Source organism: Mus caroli, unplaced genomic scaffold, assembly GCF_978045245.1.
Source record: "Mus caroli unplaced genomic scaffold, Mus_caroli_1 scaffold_8, whole genome shotgun sequence".
NCBI lineage: Eukaryota > Metazoa > Chordata > Mammalia > Rodentia > Muridae > Mus > Mus caroli.
Genome location: NW_028227263.1, coordinates 80,620,085 through 80,637,820, shown reverse-complemented (window position 1 = coordinate 80,637,820; position 17,736 = coordinate 80,620,085). Strand labels below are relative to the sequence as shown.

Here is a 17,736-nt window from a genome sequence, read left to right as displayed (position 1 = left end):
GCCAATATTTAGGGCTTTAAAAAAATTGTTTTTGAGAGCAGGGTGCCACCTATAATCTCAGCACATGGGAGGCTGAGGCAGGACAATTGCCACTGAGACTCCAGAGTGAGTTTCTAGGCTAGCCTAGTCTAAAGTGTGAGACCATGTATACAAATAAAATAAAATGAAAAATATTTCCCAGTCAGCTTTTAAAGTTTTTTTTCCCAGCCCCAGACTACACCCATGTCTTCTAGCGTGTTATTTATTTATCTTTTAAATGCAAGCCTGCTGTCCACATGGGCATTGCTATCACCTGCATCAGGCAGGGTCACTAGCACTGTGACCACTCATAGCTGATCACACCAACACTATTTGCTAAAACAAGTCTTCTTTACTAAATTACAATGCCATATGCTTGGCATTGTAGTCACTTTGCCATATATTAAATTTGTACATAGCTATCTCTCAGGAACTCTGAGGAATTGGTTCCAGAATGCCCCTTCTACAACAGCCACCAAAATCCATGCAAGAACCCACACACATCCTGCTTAGCCTTCAAATTGTTTCTAGATAACTTGTGTTGTCTGACCCTGTGGATGTTGCGGGAACAGCTATTATACTGTGCTGTTTAGGGAATAGAGAAAAGTGTGCAGGTTTGGTATGGATGCAATTTTTCTGTCAGCAGTTGTTTGATCTCACGAATGTTGATTTCACAGATACAGTAGGGTAGACTGCATTTACTCATATCTATTTTTGAATTTTCTTCCACCAGTATTTCTTGTTCATATTAAGCCTACATACACACACATGACTGATCAAGAAGTTCACTGTGTGTATACATATATAGACATGCATGTAAACACATGTGTGCATGTGCACACACACACACACAGAGTCACCATTTACACTGACAGACCTTTCAGCTGACCATGAACATCTCTGACATTTCAACTGGGAAAGGAAAGGCAAAGCCCAACATATGACTTGGATACAAGACAGGAGGATCTCATGGTCTCCCCAGCCCAGCACACACCTGTCTCAGTTCCAGAACGCTGGCGCCCTCTGGTGGTGAAAAGGGAGATCCTCTTTGTTTTAAGCCCATCTTCATTTCTGTGGAGGGGAAAGAGAACACTCAGAAATTTGAGGCCAAGCATGACAAAGACATGGAGTATATTAGCTCTGACTACATCACATAGAACCACAGAGAAGGCAGTAAATTCTATCAGCATGTGCTTGGGCCTTCCTGCAGTGTGTATGAGGGAACTCGGGGGCCTTCTGGAAGAAGCCATTAGGAAGGATAATCTAGTGGTCACAGTCATTATCACATTCTCAGGCTTTCTAGCTTCAAGCAGGAGCAAGCACTGCTGTACTCAGTGTTCTGGTGGCTGGTACACTGTCCCCAGAGAGTCTGCTTCTGGGTGTGTGTTCTACTTAGTGATTACTGAGTAACCATCAGCCAGTGACCCCAAGGGGCAGGGCTCTCCAGGGCTCATTTTCAACCCGTTCATCTATTATTGGGTGGATACATTTTATTCCACCTATGAGCACATTAGCAGCTGGTAAATAATTTATAGACTTCTAGTCTAGGCTGAAGTGAGAGAAGGAATGTTCAGGAGTCTGTAACAATTACAGCTGGAAGGTCCCGCTTGAGGGCTGTATGATGTCACCTGGAATCCTTCTCTCAGGATTTTGGAGCTGGGAATACGTATTGGAATACTCTGTTGTGTACCTATTCCCTCTTCCTGGAGGGAAAAGAGAAACTCCTACGCCTCGGGAAGCTTGGGAAATTTCTATCATTCATAAACCCTCAATCCCTGCAGGCTATACAAGGAACCCCCGTTGCTGGGTAAGAGTAGACTATGTGTGGAGCTGCCTATAAGGTAGGCAGGATGCAGCTTTTGTGGGTTGGCACCTATGCTTGGGGTGTCTCTGACTCACCCTGAGTCCCGAAAGTAACCCCAACACAGTCGTCAGAACTCCAAGCCAGACTTGGTGGGACTGTATCTGTGCTCTGTCATCAAGTGTCCCATAAGGGGGAAACATGTTTGGTCATTTCTCCCCAGGATAAGTCACACAGTAGTACCCTTAATCCAAAAGTTTAGAATCCAGATGCCTCCCAAAGACTGACCCTGTGAGTGCTGGTGTGGTGTTCAAAGGAGAACATTCCAGACCTGACCTCAGAGCCATGTCACAGTTAAAACTCAGGTGTGCTAAAAATGCTGTGCGGGTGGGGGCCTGTGACACACACACACCAGTCTGTATTTAGCTTTGGGCCCCATCTCGGGATGTCTGGGATACACCCAAATACTTCAAAAACCCCAGAGACATCTAAAATGTGAAAACCTTCTGATTCCAAGCATTTCTGAATAAGGCCATTCATGAATTAGGGTCTTTAAGAAAGTGGTTATGTTGGTATGAGCTCTTTAGAATGCTCCCTACTCTAATATAGATGGTGTCCAAACAACAACAACAACAACAACAAACAACCACCACCACCAACAACCACCGTAAAGAGAAAGATCATGGAGACATATGTGGATGGCCACTTTCTTGTTTGTTATTTAGGACAGGATTCCTCTGTGTCGCCCTGGCTGTCCTAGAACTCCATCTGTAGACCAGGCTGGCCTTGAACTCAGAGATCCATCTGCCTCTGCCTCCTGAGTGCTAGGATTAAAGGCAAGCCCCGCAACTGCCTTGATCTTTAAACAAGTCAAGGCGGGAGGTCTCAGGAGGCACCAGACTTGCGGGCACCCTGGTCTCAGACCTGCAGCCTCCATATTGGTGAGCAGGTTTTATAGGAGTATTTCATCCACCCTAAGTGGGATACAGCAGCTTGGCTCAGGCGCTGTCCAACACATATCTGGGGGCACGGGAACCCCATCTGTGGTTCTATATACATCAGAGGTAAAGAGGCCCTCTGCTTACTTGCCGAGTTGGTTTCTGGAGAGGTCCAGAGTCTTGAGTTGGGTGCAGGTCCACTTCTCTTGAGGTGGCAGTGACAACAGCTGGTTCCCCTGTAACCTCAAGAACATGAGGGCCTGAAAGAGGGAGGAGAGAGGGGGAAAGATGATGTTACACATGGAGAGGGAAAAGTTGTCATGATGGTTGGCAGGCTCCCTGTCAACGTACAGCCAAACAATCCCAGCCTACTTCTACTTAGGAAACTCCCCAGATCCTCTCAAGCAGAGATGAACAATGCATTTAGACTTTTCCTCAAGGCCAATGAGAACCGTAGACTGGAAGGACTATAAAGGCCTGAGACCAAAGATTCTTTTTTCTTGGATATTTTCTTCATTTACATTTCAAATGCTATCCCAAAAGTCCCCTATTACCCCCCCCCCCCACCTCCCTGCCCTGCTCCCTACTCACCCACTCACTCCCACTTCCTGGCCCTGGCTTTCCCCTGTACTGGGGCATATAAAGTTTGCTAGACCAAGGGTCCTTTCTTCCCAATGATGACCGACTGGGCCATCTTCTGCTACATATGCAGCTAGAGACACGAGCTCAGGGGGTACTGGTTAGTTCATATTGTTGTTTCACCTATAGGGTTACAGACCCCTTTAGCTCCTTGGGTGCTTTCTCTAGCTCCTCCGCTGGGGGCCCTGTGTTCCATCCTATAGATGACTGTGAGCATCTACTTCTGTATTTGCCAGGCACTGGCAAAGCCTCACAGGAGACAGCTATATCAGGGTCCGAGACCAAAGATTCTTAAGAGTCGTGGTTAGTGGTGTCTGCCTGGAGAACACAGAGCACCACTGGGTACTTCCTCCTTGGGAGGTCCCCAGAGAGACAAGACAATGAATGGGTGATCTGATCTGCTTTAGCCACATGTCCTCAGAAGCCAAGGATGGGCTCCCTGGGGTCTGCACATAGGGGACTCATCCCTGTGTGCCTTGCCGTATGCAGGCTCACTGAGTGACCTCAGTTGTACAGTATGGACCCCTTGGGATCTCCACACACACAATTCATCCATATGCTTTGCTGTATGCAGGCCTACGGGGTGGGGGTGGGGCTATTCCCTTGGAAGATGTCTCTCCTTAAGGAGAGCAGCAGAGACACACCTTCGCTTTTCCTGGTGACATGAACACAGATCCACCTAAAATCTATGTGGCCCAAGAGACCCACCACATAGCTGTACCGCATTAAGCCCCCTGTGTGTTTCAGTTTCCCTTGCTGATGTCATGAGTCACCATGGCCAGAATGGTTGCCACCCTCTGCATTTCTATAAAAGCTTCCCCGAGTGATTAGCCCAGGGCCTGGGCTGGGATGTGAAGACCTGCTCAGTTCCCAATATAGAGAAAGAGACCAGGGGAAAACAGGAATTTTACAGAACATGGTGTTGAGATTCAACGCGTCTCCATCCCTCTTTGCTGGCTAAGCTATACTGCGAGGCGCTGGTGTGAGGGATAGCCTCAGAATAGGGAAGTGGTAAAATGATAAGAAGGCGTGGCCAGTCAGCCACTGTGGGCACCAGTGACAAGGGTTCTCATTCAACAGCGCTTTAATTTCGCCTAGCCATGAATACAAGTGGGTTTCTTCCTTTGTCCCATGCTTGCTTAGGGGGTCTATGACTTGATAGCCCCTCTTTTCTGTGATACGCATGTTGAGGGATGCTTGCTGTCTTTTGGCCTTCTGGATGATCTGAGCAGCTTGTCTGCGATGGCTAGGGGCTGCATTTGGGTGTTTAAACATGTTCTCATTTCCCAGGCAATGTGGTCTGTGAGTTACCACCAGGCCCTACAGGGAGTGCCCTAATGCTTTTGGTGAACAGTAGCAATCCCTTGCTCTGGATCTCACAGGGTCTCACAGCCTGCCTGAAGACCCTCAGAAGGCAGTGGTCCAGTGCTCAGGACACAAAGTCTCTCCTTAGAGTTGTGGCGCTCCATGGGATCTCTGGAGGCCAGATGGAGTCCATCACTGGCAAGCGTCAGAGTTTTGACTGGAGCTGGAGCTCAGAGGTTGGGCACTTAGGTGCTGTATGTGAGACTCTAGGTTAATTCTCCACTACAGCCAAAAGCAAAACAAAAGTGCCACCATGAGTGAAGTCCTGAGGGTCATTATTTTTGATGAGGAAGTTCTCTAAAAGGTCCACATGTTAAAGGAACAGTAAAGGTGGGCACTCTGGCTCTCAGAGTTGCTGGTAGCTGGTGGAACCTTTTAGAGCTGGGGCCTGGGAGAGGTATTCTGCTCACTGCTGGTGTGCCCATGAGGAGGATATTGGGGCCACACCTCTTCTGTTTCCCTGTTTGTTCAGGTCTTGGCTGTGAAGTGAACAGCTTTGCTCTCCCATGGTGCACTGCCTCACCACAGGCCCCAAAGCACTAAAACCAACATGGTGGATGAGTATACGGACTGATACTTCCCAAACCTTGTGCCAAGACAAGGCGTTTTCACACTGAAGTTGGTTGTCTCTGGGCTTTTGTTATGAATGAGATGTAATGAAAAGCTGACTAAGGCAGGCAAACAAGCCCTTCCCTGGCACAGCTGTTTCCTGGTGAGTATTCTCCTTCCTTTAACTTGGCTCAAGACCCCATGTCTTTGATGGCTCAACTTACCCTTCACTTTTTCTCCTTACGTGTCTCACAAACTCGGAAAAAGCGCATAGGTTCCCCAGGGCCCAGAGTGCTTTTTCTTACCACGGTGGACAGTGAGAAATGAAGTGCCATTGGACTCACGTCAAGCTGGAACAATCCCAGGGGCACCTCTTTCAGAGAGTTCTCAGTGAAATCTGCATCCCGAAGGTGGTTTTTCCAAAAGACAGCCATTTTGTCTGGCAGCGATTCCAGGTCATTTTTGGAGGCTTTACAACATTTCTAGGAGTTTGAGGGGAGGGGGAGAATGGTAAGTAGCTTTCTGAGTGTAGAGCTGCCCAGAAGTCTGTTTGTAAATCTGATGTCAGAAGCGAGGCTACTGGGACAGGGCTCTGTGACCACAGTGCAGAGTGAGGAAGAAGGCTTCCATTTCTCTCTCCTGTGTTGTCCTGTCCTGCAGGAGCAGGGAGAGAGTTTCCTAGGGGAGACAAACGTGCCTCATAGTCTTCCCTTGATCACCATCCGGCTCATTGTCCTGGGAAATAACGGGCTGATTCAGAGCCACGCTCTCGGGAGTCAACTGCTTTCCCCAAGGACGCGGCCAAACTAGAAATGCTTAGTCTTTGGTTTGAAACCAACAGAAACAAAGCACAAATATTCCTTATGTCATTCATCCGTTTCAACCAGCCAGATTCCCAAGAAACAAAAACCTCATTTAGTCTGCCGAGCTCTGGATACAGGCCCCTGCTTCTTCTCACTTCTTCAGTGCTCTTGAGAACCGCACCCCTTTTGGCATTTGTGTTGGTATGCATGCGTATATCTGGGTTTGCATGTGTGCGTATGCGTGCATGTGTGCGTTTGCGAGCATGTGTGCATTTGCGAGCATGTGGAGACCAAAGGCTAATGTTGGGTGTCTGACCAGCCAACTAGGGACTCTCCTACCCCCACCTCTCAGTGCTGGGATTACAGGCAAGCGTTGCCATGCCTGTTTTGTTTTGTTTTTTTTTAAGTTTGTGACATGTATGTACGTATGTATGCATGCTCACATGTGTGCATGTAGAGGCCAGGGGTTGACGTTAGGCCTCGTCCTCTGTTGTTCTCCACCTCAGTTACTAAGACCAGATCTCTCGCTTGAACTCAGAGCTTGGAAACCTGGTTGGTCTCGCTAGCTGGCTCACCCTAGGAGTCCTGCTTTGGGTGCTGGGCTTGCATTTGACCACCATGTCTTCATAGCATTTAAATGGAGGCTGGGAACCCAACCACAGGTCCTTATGTGTACATGGCAACCGCTTTACCCACTCAGCCAACTCTCCAGACCCACACTCAGCTTTCACTGTGTGTGGATTCTTGGGGGTCAAACTCATGCTTGTGTGGCAGGCACTTTACCAAAGTGAGCTATCTTCCCATCCCTTGTGCCATCATCCTGTGCTTTACAAAACATTGTATCAGCTACTGTGTGTCCCTTAGGCTAACTGGCTTACAGGGTGACAGCCTGACTGAAACTGTGGACCTCTCTACTCAGCTTCAATGTAGAGGAACAGGAGAGGACATGAGGATGTCGAGAGCGGCATACAAACTCGGCTGTGGCTTTCAGGATACAAACCAAAGGGCAGGACCAGGGATCCGGGAAGCTCTTCAGGTTGTTCCTGGAGACATTCAGAGAGGTGAGAGACTTGAAGGAGTGCATAAATTGGACAGGGAGCTCTGTCAGCCTATTGTCAGCTAGATCGAGTTCTTGCAGCTTCCGCAGGCCGATCCAGTTAGTGGCTGTGGGGTGAAAAGAGTGTACGTGGTCAAACGTATCCCAGTCCCAACCAGCAAGAGAGTGGCTAACGACATGGGGTCATCGACGGAGATGCATACCGTTTTCTTCTTCAAACAGCCGCTCCAGGTAGTTTCTGGAAGCAGCCAGCTTTTGAAGTTTTGAGAGGTGCAAGAATCCAGGAGGGAGGTGAGACAGTTTGTTGCTGGAGATGTCAATTTCAAGTAACCTAGGGCCAGAGAGAAAGGAGTCAGGAGCCAGGAGAGCGGCAGCAGTGCTTACGGATCTCTCACTAGACAAGGTGTGTGCGGTCAGAGGTCTTTTTACTCGTTTGCTTAACTGTTACCACAATGGAATCTGACTTTGATGGGTTCTTCCGGGCGGTCTTCTGAACATCCTGGAATTAACATCTTTGCCCGAACAAAAACAAGCAGTGCCCAGAGGCTCCGCATCAGGAAGGCAACCTTTAAGGGCTTGCAAATCTGTTCATTTGACCCAGGCTAAGGAACCTATGCAGATGGCCCACGCTCTTTACATTTTTCAGTTTGTAAAACTCATTTATGAGCTTCAAGGACTAACCTCAAGCTCTTACCAACATTCTTGCCTCTTACAACATTGAAATCTCCAGTTTCTTTTAAAACTTACACCAGTGTGCCCTGGCACCCCCTTGGAGGTCAGGAGTCAGTTTTTCCTTGCCAATATGTAGGTTCCAGGCCACCAGACTTGACAGCAAGCCCCTCTACCCACTGGGTAACCTTGCCAGCCTCATCCTTAGCGGTGGCAATCAGCTCAAGTCCTTTCTGCAATGAAGTCTGGTGGCTACCGATCCTAAAATCTAAGTACAGACCTCTGATGGTCTGTCAAACCCTTCTGGGCATGTCTGTGAGGAACCATTCAGATCTGGTGAATTGAGACAGGAAGGCACTGAACATGTGTGACACCATCCCATGGGTTGGGGGTCCTAGACTGAGTACCAAGAAGCAGCCATCTCTCTCTGCTTCCCAACTACAGATGTAGTATGACCAGCTACCTCCTGAGTCTTCAGCCATGCCTTTCCCACCACATTAAATTGGCTCCTTCAAACTATGAGTCAGAATAAACCCTCCCTTCTTTCAGTCATCAGGGTATTTAGTCACAACAATGAGAAAAGTAATTGATAAATGTCCTTCCCTTCCTGTGCCACCTCAGGGTTCAGGGCTCTAGGCAGCGACCAATGTCCATGTGCTGCCACATTCTCGTATTGATCAGGCCTGCCCAGCCATTTCTGGTGGGGTAAACCCTTCTACCAGCCCAGGAAGCTTCTAGCCACTGCCCTCTAATTCTGAGCAGGACCAGTCGGGTACTTTGAACAAACAGCTTCGTGTGGCTATGCATGATCTTAGCCTAGACCATCTGTTCAGACTTCTCTGGCTTCTAAGGGGTCAGAGATCTTGATGGCCGTGCTCTTGTGAGTGAGCAGTCCTTTTACTACTGCTAATAGCTAGTTTTCCAAAACATAAAACTCAACCAAGGACCCTCTGACGGGAAGGTGACTCTGACGGGTGAGCACAGAGGGCCTTGACCACACTCCTGGGCCCACCTGGAGCAGATGATTTCGTCGGATGACTGCACGCAGGGCAGCTCCCCCAGCTGGTTGTTTGAGAGGTTCAGCTTCTTTAGATTGATGAGTCCCCAAGGGATGATGGAAGGGAGCGAAGGCAGGCAGTTGGCAGACAGGTCAAGCTCTGTGATCTGGCAGGAGATGTCTAAGAGCCAGTCCAGGTCCACCCAGGGCAACTTCAGATGGGACCATTTCACACGAAGTGCCTGGGGTTGGATAGCAAGGAACAGCGCCTAAATTTGGTGAGTCTAGGCCCAAGATGGGCCTGGAGTAAAGGTTCAAGTGAGGCTGTGTACCCACTCCAGCTGGATCCCTGTCCTGAGAAGCTGGGACCATGTCTACCTTGCCTTCCCAGCTTCCACCATGGTAGCTGGCACAAGGAGGTAGCGAGTGTGCTCTGTACAAATCATGGCTCTCCGTCACCTCCAGAGGGTATCCATGGGCTCAGAGCCAACCCTTGGGAGCTGCACACTGGGGTGGAGCGAAGCAGCAATGGCTTTTGGGTCCAAAGGAGGCCCCCCTGAGGCTTGGATATCCTCTTCTCAGGCAGGGAGAAGGCTGAGTCCTAAATGTGGCTCTGAGATCTCTGTTCTTGAGTCACTTTGTGTGATCTGGGCAGCCACTGTCTGCAGCCACCTGGCGCTGTGCCAGGCCGCACTTTGGACACCACCAATTGGAAATCCAGAACTCTGGTCCACAACTCACAACAAGGAAACCATTCCCCTTAGCAAATAGCCCAGGAAGCAAGATAAACATTGTTATCTCCGTAACAACCTAATGAGCTCACCAATTTCCTCTGTAACCGTCAGCCCGGGACTATATTAGTAACACACAGCTTCCCTAATTTTTGGCCCTGCTTTCAGTTCAGGTCAACCTGAGAAAGCTAAGTATTATGGCCCCTACAGAGATATACAGGAATTCTTACTTCCAGCGATGTCTCCAATCCCCATGAACAATAACCTCCATTGAAGACAGTAAAACCTTCCCTTGGTTCTGTTTTGAGGCTTCCTCTGTGCCCTGAGTCTCTGCCACATGCGTACAACAGCCCAACCTTCTTGCTGTGGCACACCCAGAACATGTTCCTTATTTTTTTTTCCACAAGAGGAAGTCAGAAATCCCAGTGATCTGCTATTGTCAGGCAGCAAATGGGTCCTGGTTAAATACATAAGACTAAGGCTTTCTTCAGGGTTATCAAAGAATCTGAGACTCAACTGGGTTTCTGGGGAGAAGAAATCTGTTTCTTTTGGCTTGTATATCCAAAGCAAATTCATAACAGAAAATTACAGAGCCAGAATATAGACAAAAATGAATGTTTCACAAATGGGAACGTGTAAGAACTACAGGAACTGTGAGAAAGCTACCAGTAATCTTGGTTAAGCTGGCCTTGGCAATTGGCAGCAGCTGTGATCATATCTGGCCACAAGGTGGTGCTGTGTACATTGCTTTTAGCTCCCTTAGCCAAATCCTGGAAAGGCTGTGCCTTGCAGCCCTTCCAACAGAAAGTTCTCCTCCAGTCTTTATCTCCCTCTTCATTTGTGTAGATGAAGAAGGATGAACAACTAAGATCCAGAGAGAGGAGTCCTAGCCTCTGGCAATTGTGTTAGATACGTCACTCAATTTCCCTGGTGGCCTTTTTTTCCTTTCTAATGACTGACGTTTCTCACTTACTCTAAACACTTAAGTCCAGAAAAATCTAAAGTTTGCCAAGAGTTGAACTAGGACCTAATGGACCCCACAGACCTACAGTTACCTGCTGTCAAGGCAGCATCACCAGGATGTCTCCCAGCACCTCTCTACACACAAAAACACACCCTCTTGGGGCTGGCTGAGGAGATGGCTCTCTGGTTAAGCACTTGCTGAGTGTGGCCCCTAGTCCTCCCTCCCGTTGGGTGGCTCACAGTTGCCTGTAACTCTAGCGTTGAGGGAATCCTATGCTTCTGGCTCTGAGGGCACCTGTGTTCATCATATGCACCCCTCCACACACACACTAAAACATTCGAAAATAAAACCAAAATTCTTCACTCTTTACTGAACCATTTCTGAATGTTGTATCATGACATGCGTCCTAGTAAGGGTTTCTATTGCTGTGATGAAACACCAGGACCGAAGCAACTTGGGAGAAAGGGTTTATTTGGCCTTCACTTTCACATCCCTGATCATATAAGGAAGTCAGGACAGGAACTCAATCAGGGCAGGGGTTGGAGGCAGGAGCTGGTGCGGAGGCTTCCTTCACAGGGATCATTCTGGTAGAAGAAAACCAGCCACACCAAGAGTGTGGTGTGTACCATTAACCTCACTAGACCCTAAGGACAGGGGAAAGCAATCTGTACTGCCAGTTCTTAACGCTCTTTCTAGGGCCCACTGCCACACGTTTCTTTACAACTGAAATCTGATCAACTCATGCCCAGAGAGAAGCGGTCAAAGTCTGAAGATAGGACGACAGACGAGCATGTGGCACAATGCATGCTGGGAAAGATGGGACCGACTGTCGATGAACACGGAAGCTTTCCACCTGGTCTTGGCATACATTGGGAATTTGGACTGATATGTTTTATTATTTTCGGTGCACGGGCACCCAGAGTACTTAAGTATTTACAGGGTGCCAACGAGAGTGGACAAAGAACATCAAATGACAGCGACATCTACGCACTTGACAGAAACAGGTTCAGCAAGCTACAGCCCTCACTGCTTGTTTGTGTTAGTCTGGGCAAAATTACCACAAACCAGGCTCCGAGGGAGCACAGCCAGCCATTGCATAACCCTGTCCCAGAAGGCTGAACAGAAAGATCAAAGGCAGCTGGCACTGAGTGCTGAACAGCCCAGCCATCAGGTCTCACGAACTGGCCCAACACAGACGGAAAATGTCCTGGTGTTAGTCTCCAAGCCTTTCAGACGATGAACAGCCAAATGAGGGAAAGCACACAGGCAGCACCACCCACCTCAGAGGCAGCAAGGGAAGGCTTAGAAAGCTGTTTTCCAAGGTGATGGTTGGAACTCACAGTGTTCAGGGGTTAGGTGGGAGGCTGGGGAGAGGCTCAGTGGGGAAATGTGGTTTGCCCTGCAAGTCTGGGGACCCGAGTTTGATTCCCAGAACCCAAGTTAAGGTGGAAAGAGACAACGGCTAGGCCTCTCAGCAGGAAGTATTCCGGTCATATTGGGACACAAGCTCTCCTCTCATTTTTACAATTCTCAGCCAGGAATCAAATGGCTCCTTCTACTGATCCCTCAAAGTTACTTTCAGATCTCTATACATACATCACACAAACATTCTATACACACTCCATTGCATACACACTTTTGTACAGACGACAGACAGACACACATTAGTAACAATAAGATTAAAAGTTTTTTTTGTTTTTTTGTTTTTTTGTTTTTTTTGTTTTTTTGTTTTTTGTTTTTTATAAAGAACAAAAAAGGGTTGTGCATGTATGTTGGGCCATGGGCAAAGAGTCTTATAGAGAAAGCCCTTCTGATCTGGGGATAGAGGCTGTAATACATATGCCTTGCATATTCTAGAAGATCCTGGCCACAAAGGTATCACCTTCCCCCACTTCCAAATAATTTTCACTATATTTTATTTACTCTGTGTGTGTTTGTGTATATATGTATGAGCATGCCACAGCACAGCACCCATGGAGGTCGGAGGACAATGTGAAGGGGTTGGCTCTCTCCCTCTGCCATGTGGGTCCTGAGGATGGAACTCAAGCTTTCAGGCTCAGAGGTGAGCTCCTTACACCTACTGAGCCACCTTCTAGCTGGCCTATACTTTTATTTTTATGTCACTGGCTAAAGAAGAAAAAATTATTCAAAGGAGGGCTGGACTCTCCAGTGGTTTTAGCTTAGCTTTAAGACTCCACTGAGAAGCTGGGCGTGATGGCTCATGCCTTTAATCCCAGCACTCAGGAGGCAGAGGCAGGCGGATTTCTGAGTCCGAGGCCAGCCTGGTCTACAAAGTGAGTTCCAGGACAGTCAGGGCTAAACAGAGAAACCCTGTCTTGAAAAAAACCAAAAAACCAAAAAACAAAAAACCAACCAACCAAACAAACAAACAAAAAAACCCTCCACTGAGGGAGCAGAACAAGTCTAGAACAGTCACAGAAAAGGATTGTTAGCTCAGAGACTGGCCTGGTAGGGTAGCAGGCCCTGGGTCAGGTGGTGAGCCTGGTGAAGTGGAGCCCTTGTTTCTTATCTGCTGACCCTTAGGGCAGAATTCATAGCTCTGCCTCTCCATTCCCAATCCACCGTTCCTGACAGGTCTGTCTACTGGACTCAGAGCTGAGTTGGAACCATAACTCCTAGAGACTATAAACCCCTTGACGGGACAGACCACAGTTCAGTGTGGTGGGACATAACACACCGAGAGGCAGTTCAGTCAGGACACATGTGTTAAAATGGAGGAACACACAGAATACTCTAGAATTGTATGTTGGCCCTTGGACCACAGCAACCCCCAAGCTTTCTTAGCTTAGCAGAGGTTCTCAGATGATGGCTGAAGATGGCTTCTCTTCAATTTGGGGCTTCTGAATATTCATCTAAAGCTACCCATGCTTTGGTTATGGAAGCAGTAGGAGATGACAACTGGTTATTGTCCTTGATTAGAATTAGTTTAACTTGCCACAGGACTTTGAGTTCAGCTTGGCATAATCTCGGTCATATGTGTGCTAACTTTTATACAAATGTGGTTTTTTTTGCAACTATGTCTGTTTCGATAGGTGCCTACTCTTGCTAAACCTATCTAGTCCATCCAAATGCATTCTCCGGAGGGTTTTATTTTTGCAGTACTGTGAATAGTTAAAGATGGAGTCCAAGCTGCTCTCTGTCTACTCTCTCAAGCTGCTTTGCCTATGTCCCAATATCTCTAGGGTTTGCTTTTCTTTTTATTTTGTTTCTTTCTCTATCTCTTTTCTTGGTGTGTGTCTTAGTCAGGGTTTCTATTCCTGCACAGACACCATGACCAAGAATCAAGTTGGGGAGGAAAGGGTTTATTCAGCTTACACTTCCATACTGCTGTTCATCACCAAGGAAGTCAGGACTGGAACTCAAGCAGGTCAGGGAGCAGGAGCTGATGCAGAGGCCATGGAGGGATGTTCTTTACTGGCTTGCTCAGCCTGCTCTCTTATAGAACCCAAGACTACCAGCCCAGAGATGGTCCCACCCACAAGAGGCCCTTCCCCCTTGATCACTAATTGAGAAAATGCCTTACAGTTGGATTTCATGGAGGCATTTCCTCAACTGAAGCTCCTTTCTCTGTGATAACTCCAGCTTGTGTCAAGTTGACACAAAACTAGCCAGTACAGTGCGTAACTCTTTTTAATCTTGAACTTTTTAATCTTAAAAAGTTCTAGCTTCTTTTCCAAGTGGCAATCAGAGGCCAGACAAAACCATCACAAGATCCTAATCAGTCAGGCAAAGCCAGTCTGTGGTTCAGATCTGGAATAGCCTTGCAGTCTAGTGGCAAAGGCCTTGTCGCCAGTGTCTTATTGGGGAGTATGGGGTGGGGGAGGAAATGGGACTTTGTGGGGAGTCTTCTGGTCCTCAGGGGCATACCCTTAAAGGAAGATATCTGGACACGGTCTCTTCTCTTCTGGTTTCTTTGTTTCGATTTCCAGCCAGGATTCAAATGGGCCTCTTGCTGCACATTCTCACCCTGGTGCCAAGCAACAGGCCCCAAGGCAATGAGGACAATTGATCATGGCCTGAAACTTCTGAAACCTTGAGATAAAGAAACCTTACTTCTATATTACTTGATTTTTCTTGGGTATTCTGATATAGTAAAGGAAAGCTAATTAATGAAAAGGAGTAAAAAAACAGAGAATCCAGATCATTCCATTAACAGACACCAACAACTAGGTTCCATTCATAAGACATACATGGTAGGAAGAGAGAACCAATCCTTTAACACGTGCTGTGAGGTGTGTGTGTGTGTGTATACATATGTGCACACACGCGCGCGCACTCGCGCGCGCACACACACACACACGTGCACACATGGAATAAAATACTCTAGTAAAGACTTATAAATAATACCCTTGTGTAAAGCAAAAGGAAGGAATGGATTTTTTAAAACCTGCTAAGAGAGTAGATGAGAAAGCAAGATCAGCAGGTAATAAAATGACCTAAAATCAGCCACCCAGTCAGGGAAGATCTGTGGTGTACAAGGAAGTCCAAGAAAGACTTGACAATATCTACTTCAGAAATCAGGGAAAGGAGAGATCAAGAGAGGAAGGAGGGGTTTTTCCTAACTTTGAGAGGCTTACTCAGTTATTTCAATGACTGAATGAGAGAAAAAATAGTATCAGTTCTGATGAAACATGTCTGCTAAAATATTTTGTGAGTGTCAGACTTAATAGTGCTTAGCTGCCAATCATATAAAGTAGAATAGACATTACCACAGAAACCAGATGATTGAAAAATGTTAAAAACAAAATTATAACTTTTAAATCCAAGTTTAACGGCGTATAAAAAAACCCAATCAGCTACAGTTGTCTGTTCTTTTCAGGTACGTGAAGGTTTAATTGTAGGTATGGACTTCAAGAAGAAATCTCCAGAGACCTGGGAGGGCATGCCTGGTTGTGTCTGTGAGGGTCTAAAGGAGATCAGTGGGTTTAGAGTATCTGCCCTCAACATGGGCAGGTGCCATTCCATCAGCCAGTTGAGACGGGACTGAACATCAGAAGTCATTTTCTTTCTGCCTGAGACATTCCCCTTGTCCTCATTGACAATAGAAATCCAAGCATGGGGGCTTTTCACTGATGGTCCTTTAGGTTCTCAGGCGTTCCCATTGTTCTACCACTAGGCATGTTATTAGCATCCATGGCCTCCATCTTAAAGAAAGAACCAAGGGGCTGTTAAGTCTATACAGTTACACAAACCAACTCCCCTAGCAAGTCTCCTCTCCTCTCTCTCTCTCTCTCTCTCTCTCTCTCTCTCTCTCTCTCTCTCTCTCATATCTGTCCATCTATCCATCCATCATTATTATTTATTTATCATCTATATCCATCTAGCCTGTAAAAGTAACCTTTATTCACCAGATGTAATTGCTGTCTCAGAGGCTTACTGCTGAATAAGCTCACCCTTTCTAGTTCTTTCCAAACTCTGACTGGCTGGTTCAACACAGCAATCCTGGCTCAAACTCCTCTCTAAGCTGACTGATTCTCTCAGCTTCTCACTGAGTTGCTCTGCTTGCCTCAAAATAACTCTGGAAATTTGTTCTACTCTTCTGGCTCCTTCTTATTCTCTAGCTTCAACTGCCTCTGCTGACCTGCATTGAACTGGTAAACTGAGGAACTGTCCTGCACTCACTGTACTGACTGCCAGCCAGTCAGCCGACTGACCCTCTCTCCCTGCTTCTCTGTTCTGTGCTGTTCTCATGAGAGTTAGATGCATCCTATCTCTGACTCTTTTGTGAAATCTTTCTCTGATTCATCACTTTGTCTGCCCCTCAGTTGCATATCACTTTCAAACATGGATGCTTCCTTCTACAAACAATTTTATCTTAAAGGTGTGTGTACTGCAGGTGTGTCTATATTCTAGATAAAGGGATTAAAGGTGTGTGGTATGTCTACATTCCAGTTGAATCTCACAAACCTAAATCTTTGGATATGATCCCTTACCAGAGCAGCCATGATGCTGGATTAAAATTTCTCTACATATCCATTTTTCCATTTATGTTATTTACCCATTTATTCTACTGGCTGTGCTATCAGAGGAGTCGTGACTAATGCAAGCACAATTGAGACCTGAGTGTAGGTGAACAGTCCAGAGGTTGAGCTACCATCAGATGACAGCACTTCTTATAATAACTTTCAACTGACTATTTTCAGCATTCCTGCAAAGCTGCTACAACCTGCACAGAAAGAACTCCAGAAGTGACCTAGTTCTACAGCAGACTCAGGACTATAGTTTATGTGTCTAGTGTTCAATATTTCTCCTTCTCTACTACATCCATATCCTTGTAGGGCTATGGAAAAGCTGAGAGTCATCCAAAGACACCTAAGACAGGCAGTGATAAAAAGTAAATTATTACAATAAAAAATTACAATGAAGTTAAATCTTTATGTTCTGACACAAGGCAAAAGAGATAGCAGAAAAAAAAAATCAATGAAAGTTCTGATAGACACTTATCATGACAGTAGACCATGAAAGATGAACTATGCAAAGAAACATCGGGGGATTTATAAAGCTATCTGTCACGTAATTGGAGGAGGTCACTAAAGGCCAGAGTCCAGAGAATAAGTTCTATTTCACACAGGAACCTTCTCATCAATTGGTTAAATTTGGAGATATTAAGGGAAAGAAACTTGGAAAAACATATCTCGTCCCTTTCCCAGCTACATAGCTCACACCTATGATCACCCAGGAGAAGAGGATTAAACAGTGGCCAGTTATTTGTATATTGAAATCTCCCCTTTAAATAATGTGGGGTGGGGAGAGGAGAAGAAAAAAAAACACACACACACCCAGCAACAGTATAGAAACTTAGGACAACAAAAACCTAGCAATGCTTGGACAGCCCACAGCTCTGATCAGTAACAAGAGGGAAAAATGGAAACACCATAGTGTTCTGTGCTCACTCAGCACAGACTGAAAGAGCAGAAAAGCAAAGGCAGAGAGGCTAACAAGGAAAACGGAGATGAAGGAAAGCAGGAGCGTGATCAAGAAGGTCAAACTGAGCATCTCTCAAAAACCAGTGAAGTTGATCATTACCGATGAGCTTAAAACCAAACGTGCTCACTCTCCTGTGGGATCTGAGTGTGGCTCCGTGGGGGAGTCAGATCAGGGAAGAAGTTACATCTTCAAACATGGTCAAAAGCTCATAGGACCTCCTATTGCTGGTTTGCTAAATGCCCCTGTAAACATTTAGG

General features: G+C 46.6%; 1 protein-coding gene across 1 annotated transcript in view; it reads right to left on the bottom strand.

The window, feature by feature from the left end:
* Positions 1-17,736, bottom strand: part of Lrrk1 (leucine rich repeat kinase 1) — a 128,977-nt gene that overhangs the window by 39,909 nt on the left and 71,332 nt on the right. The window contains exons 7-12 of the mRNA XM_021167567.3: positions 8,852-9,078; positions 7,374-7,501; positions 7,114-7,277; positions 5,655-5,792; positions 2,905-3,017; positions 1,013-1,089 (exon numbers count right to left, since the gene is read on the bottom strand). Coding sequence (XP_021023226.1) covers positions 1,013-1,089; positions 2,905-3,017; positions 5,655-5,792; positions 7,114-7,277; positions 7,374-7,501; positions 8,852-9,078 — 847 coding nt within the window. The remainder of the gene's footprint in view (positions 1-1,012; positions 1,090-2,904; positions 3,018-5,654; positions 5,793-7,113; positions 7,278-7,373; positions 7,502-8,851; positions 9,079-17,736) is intronic.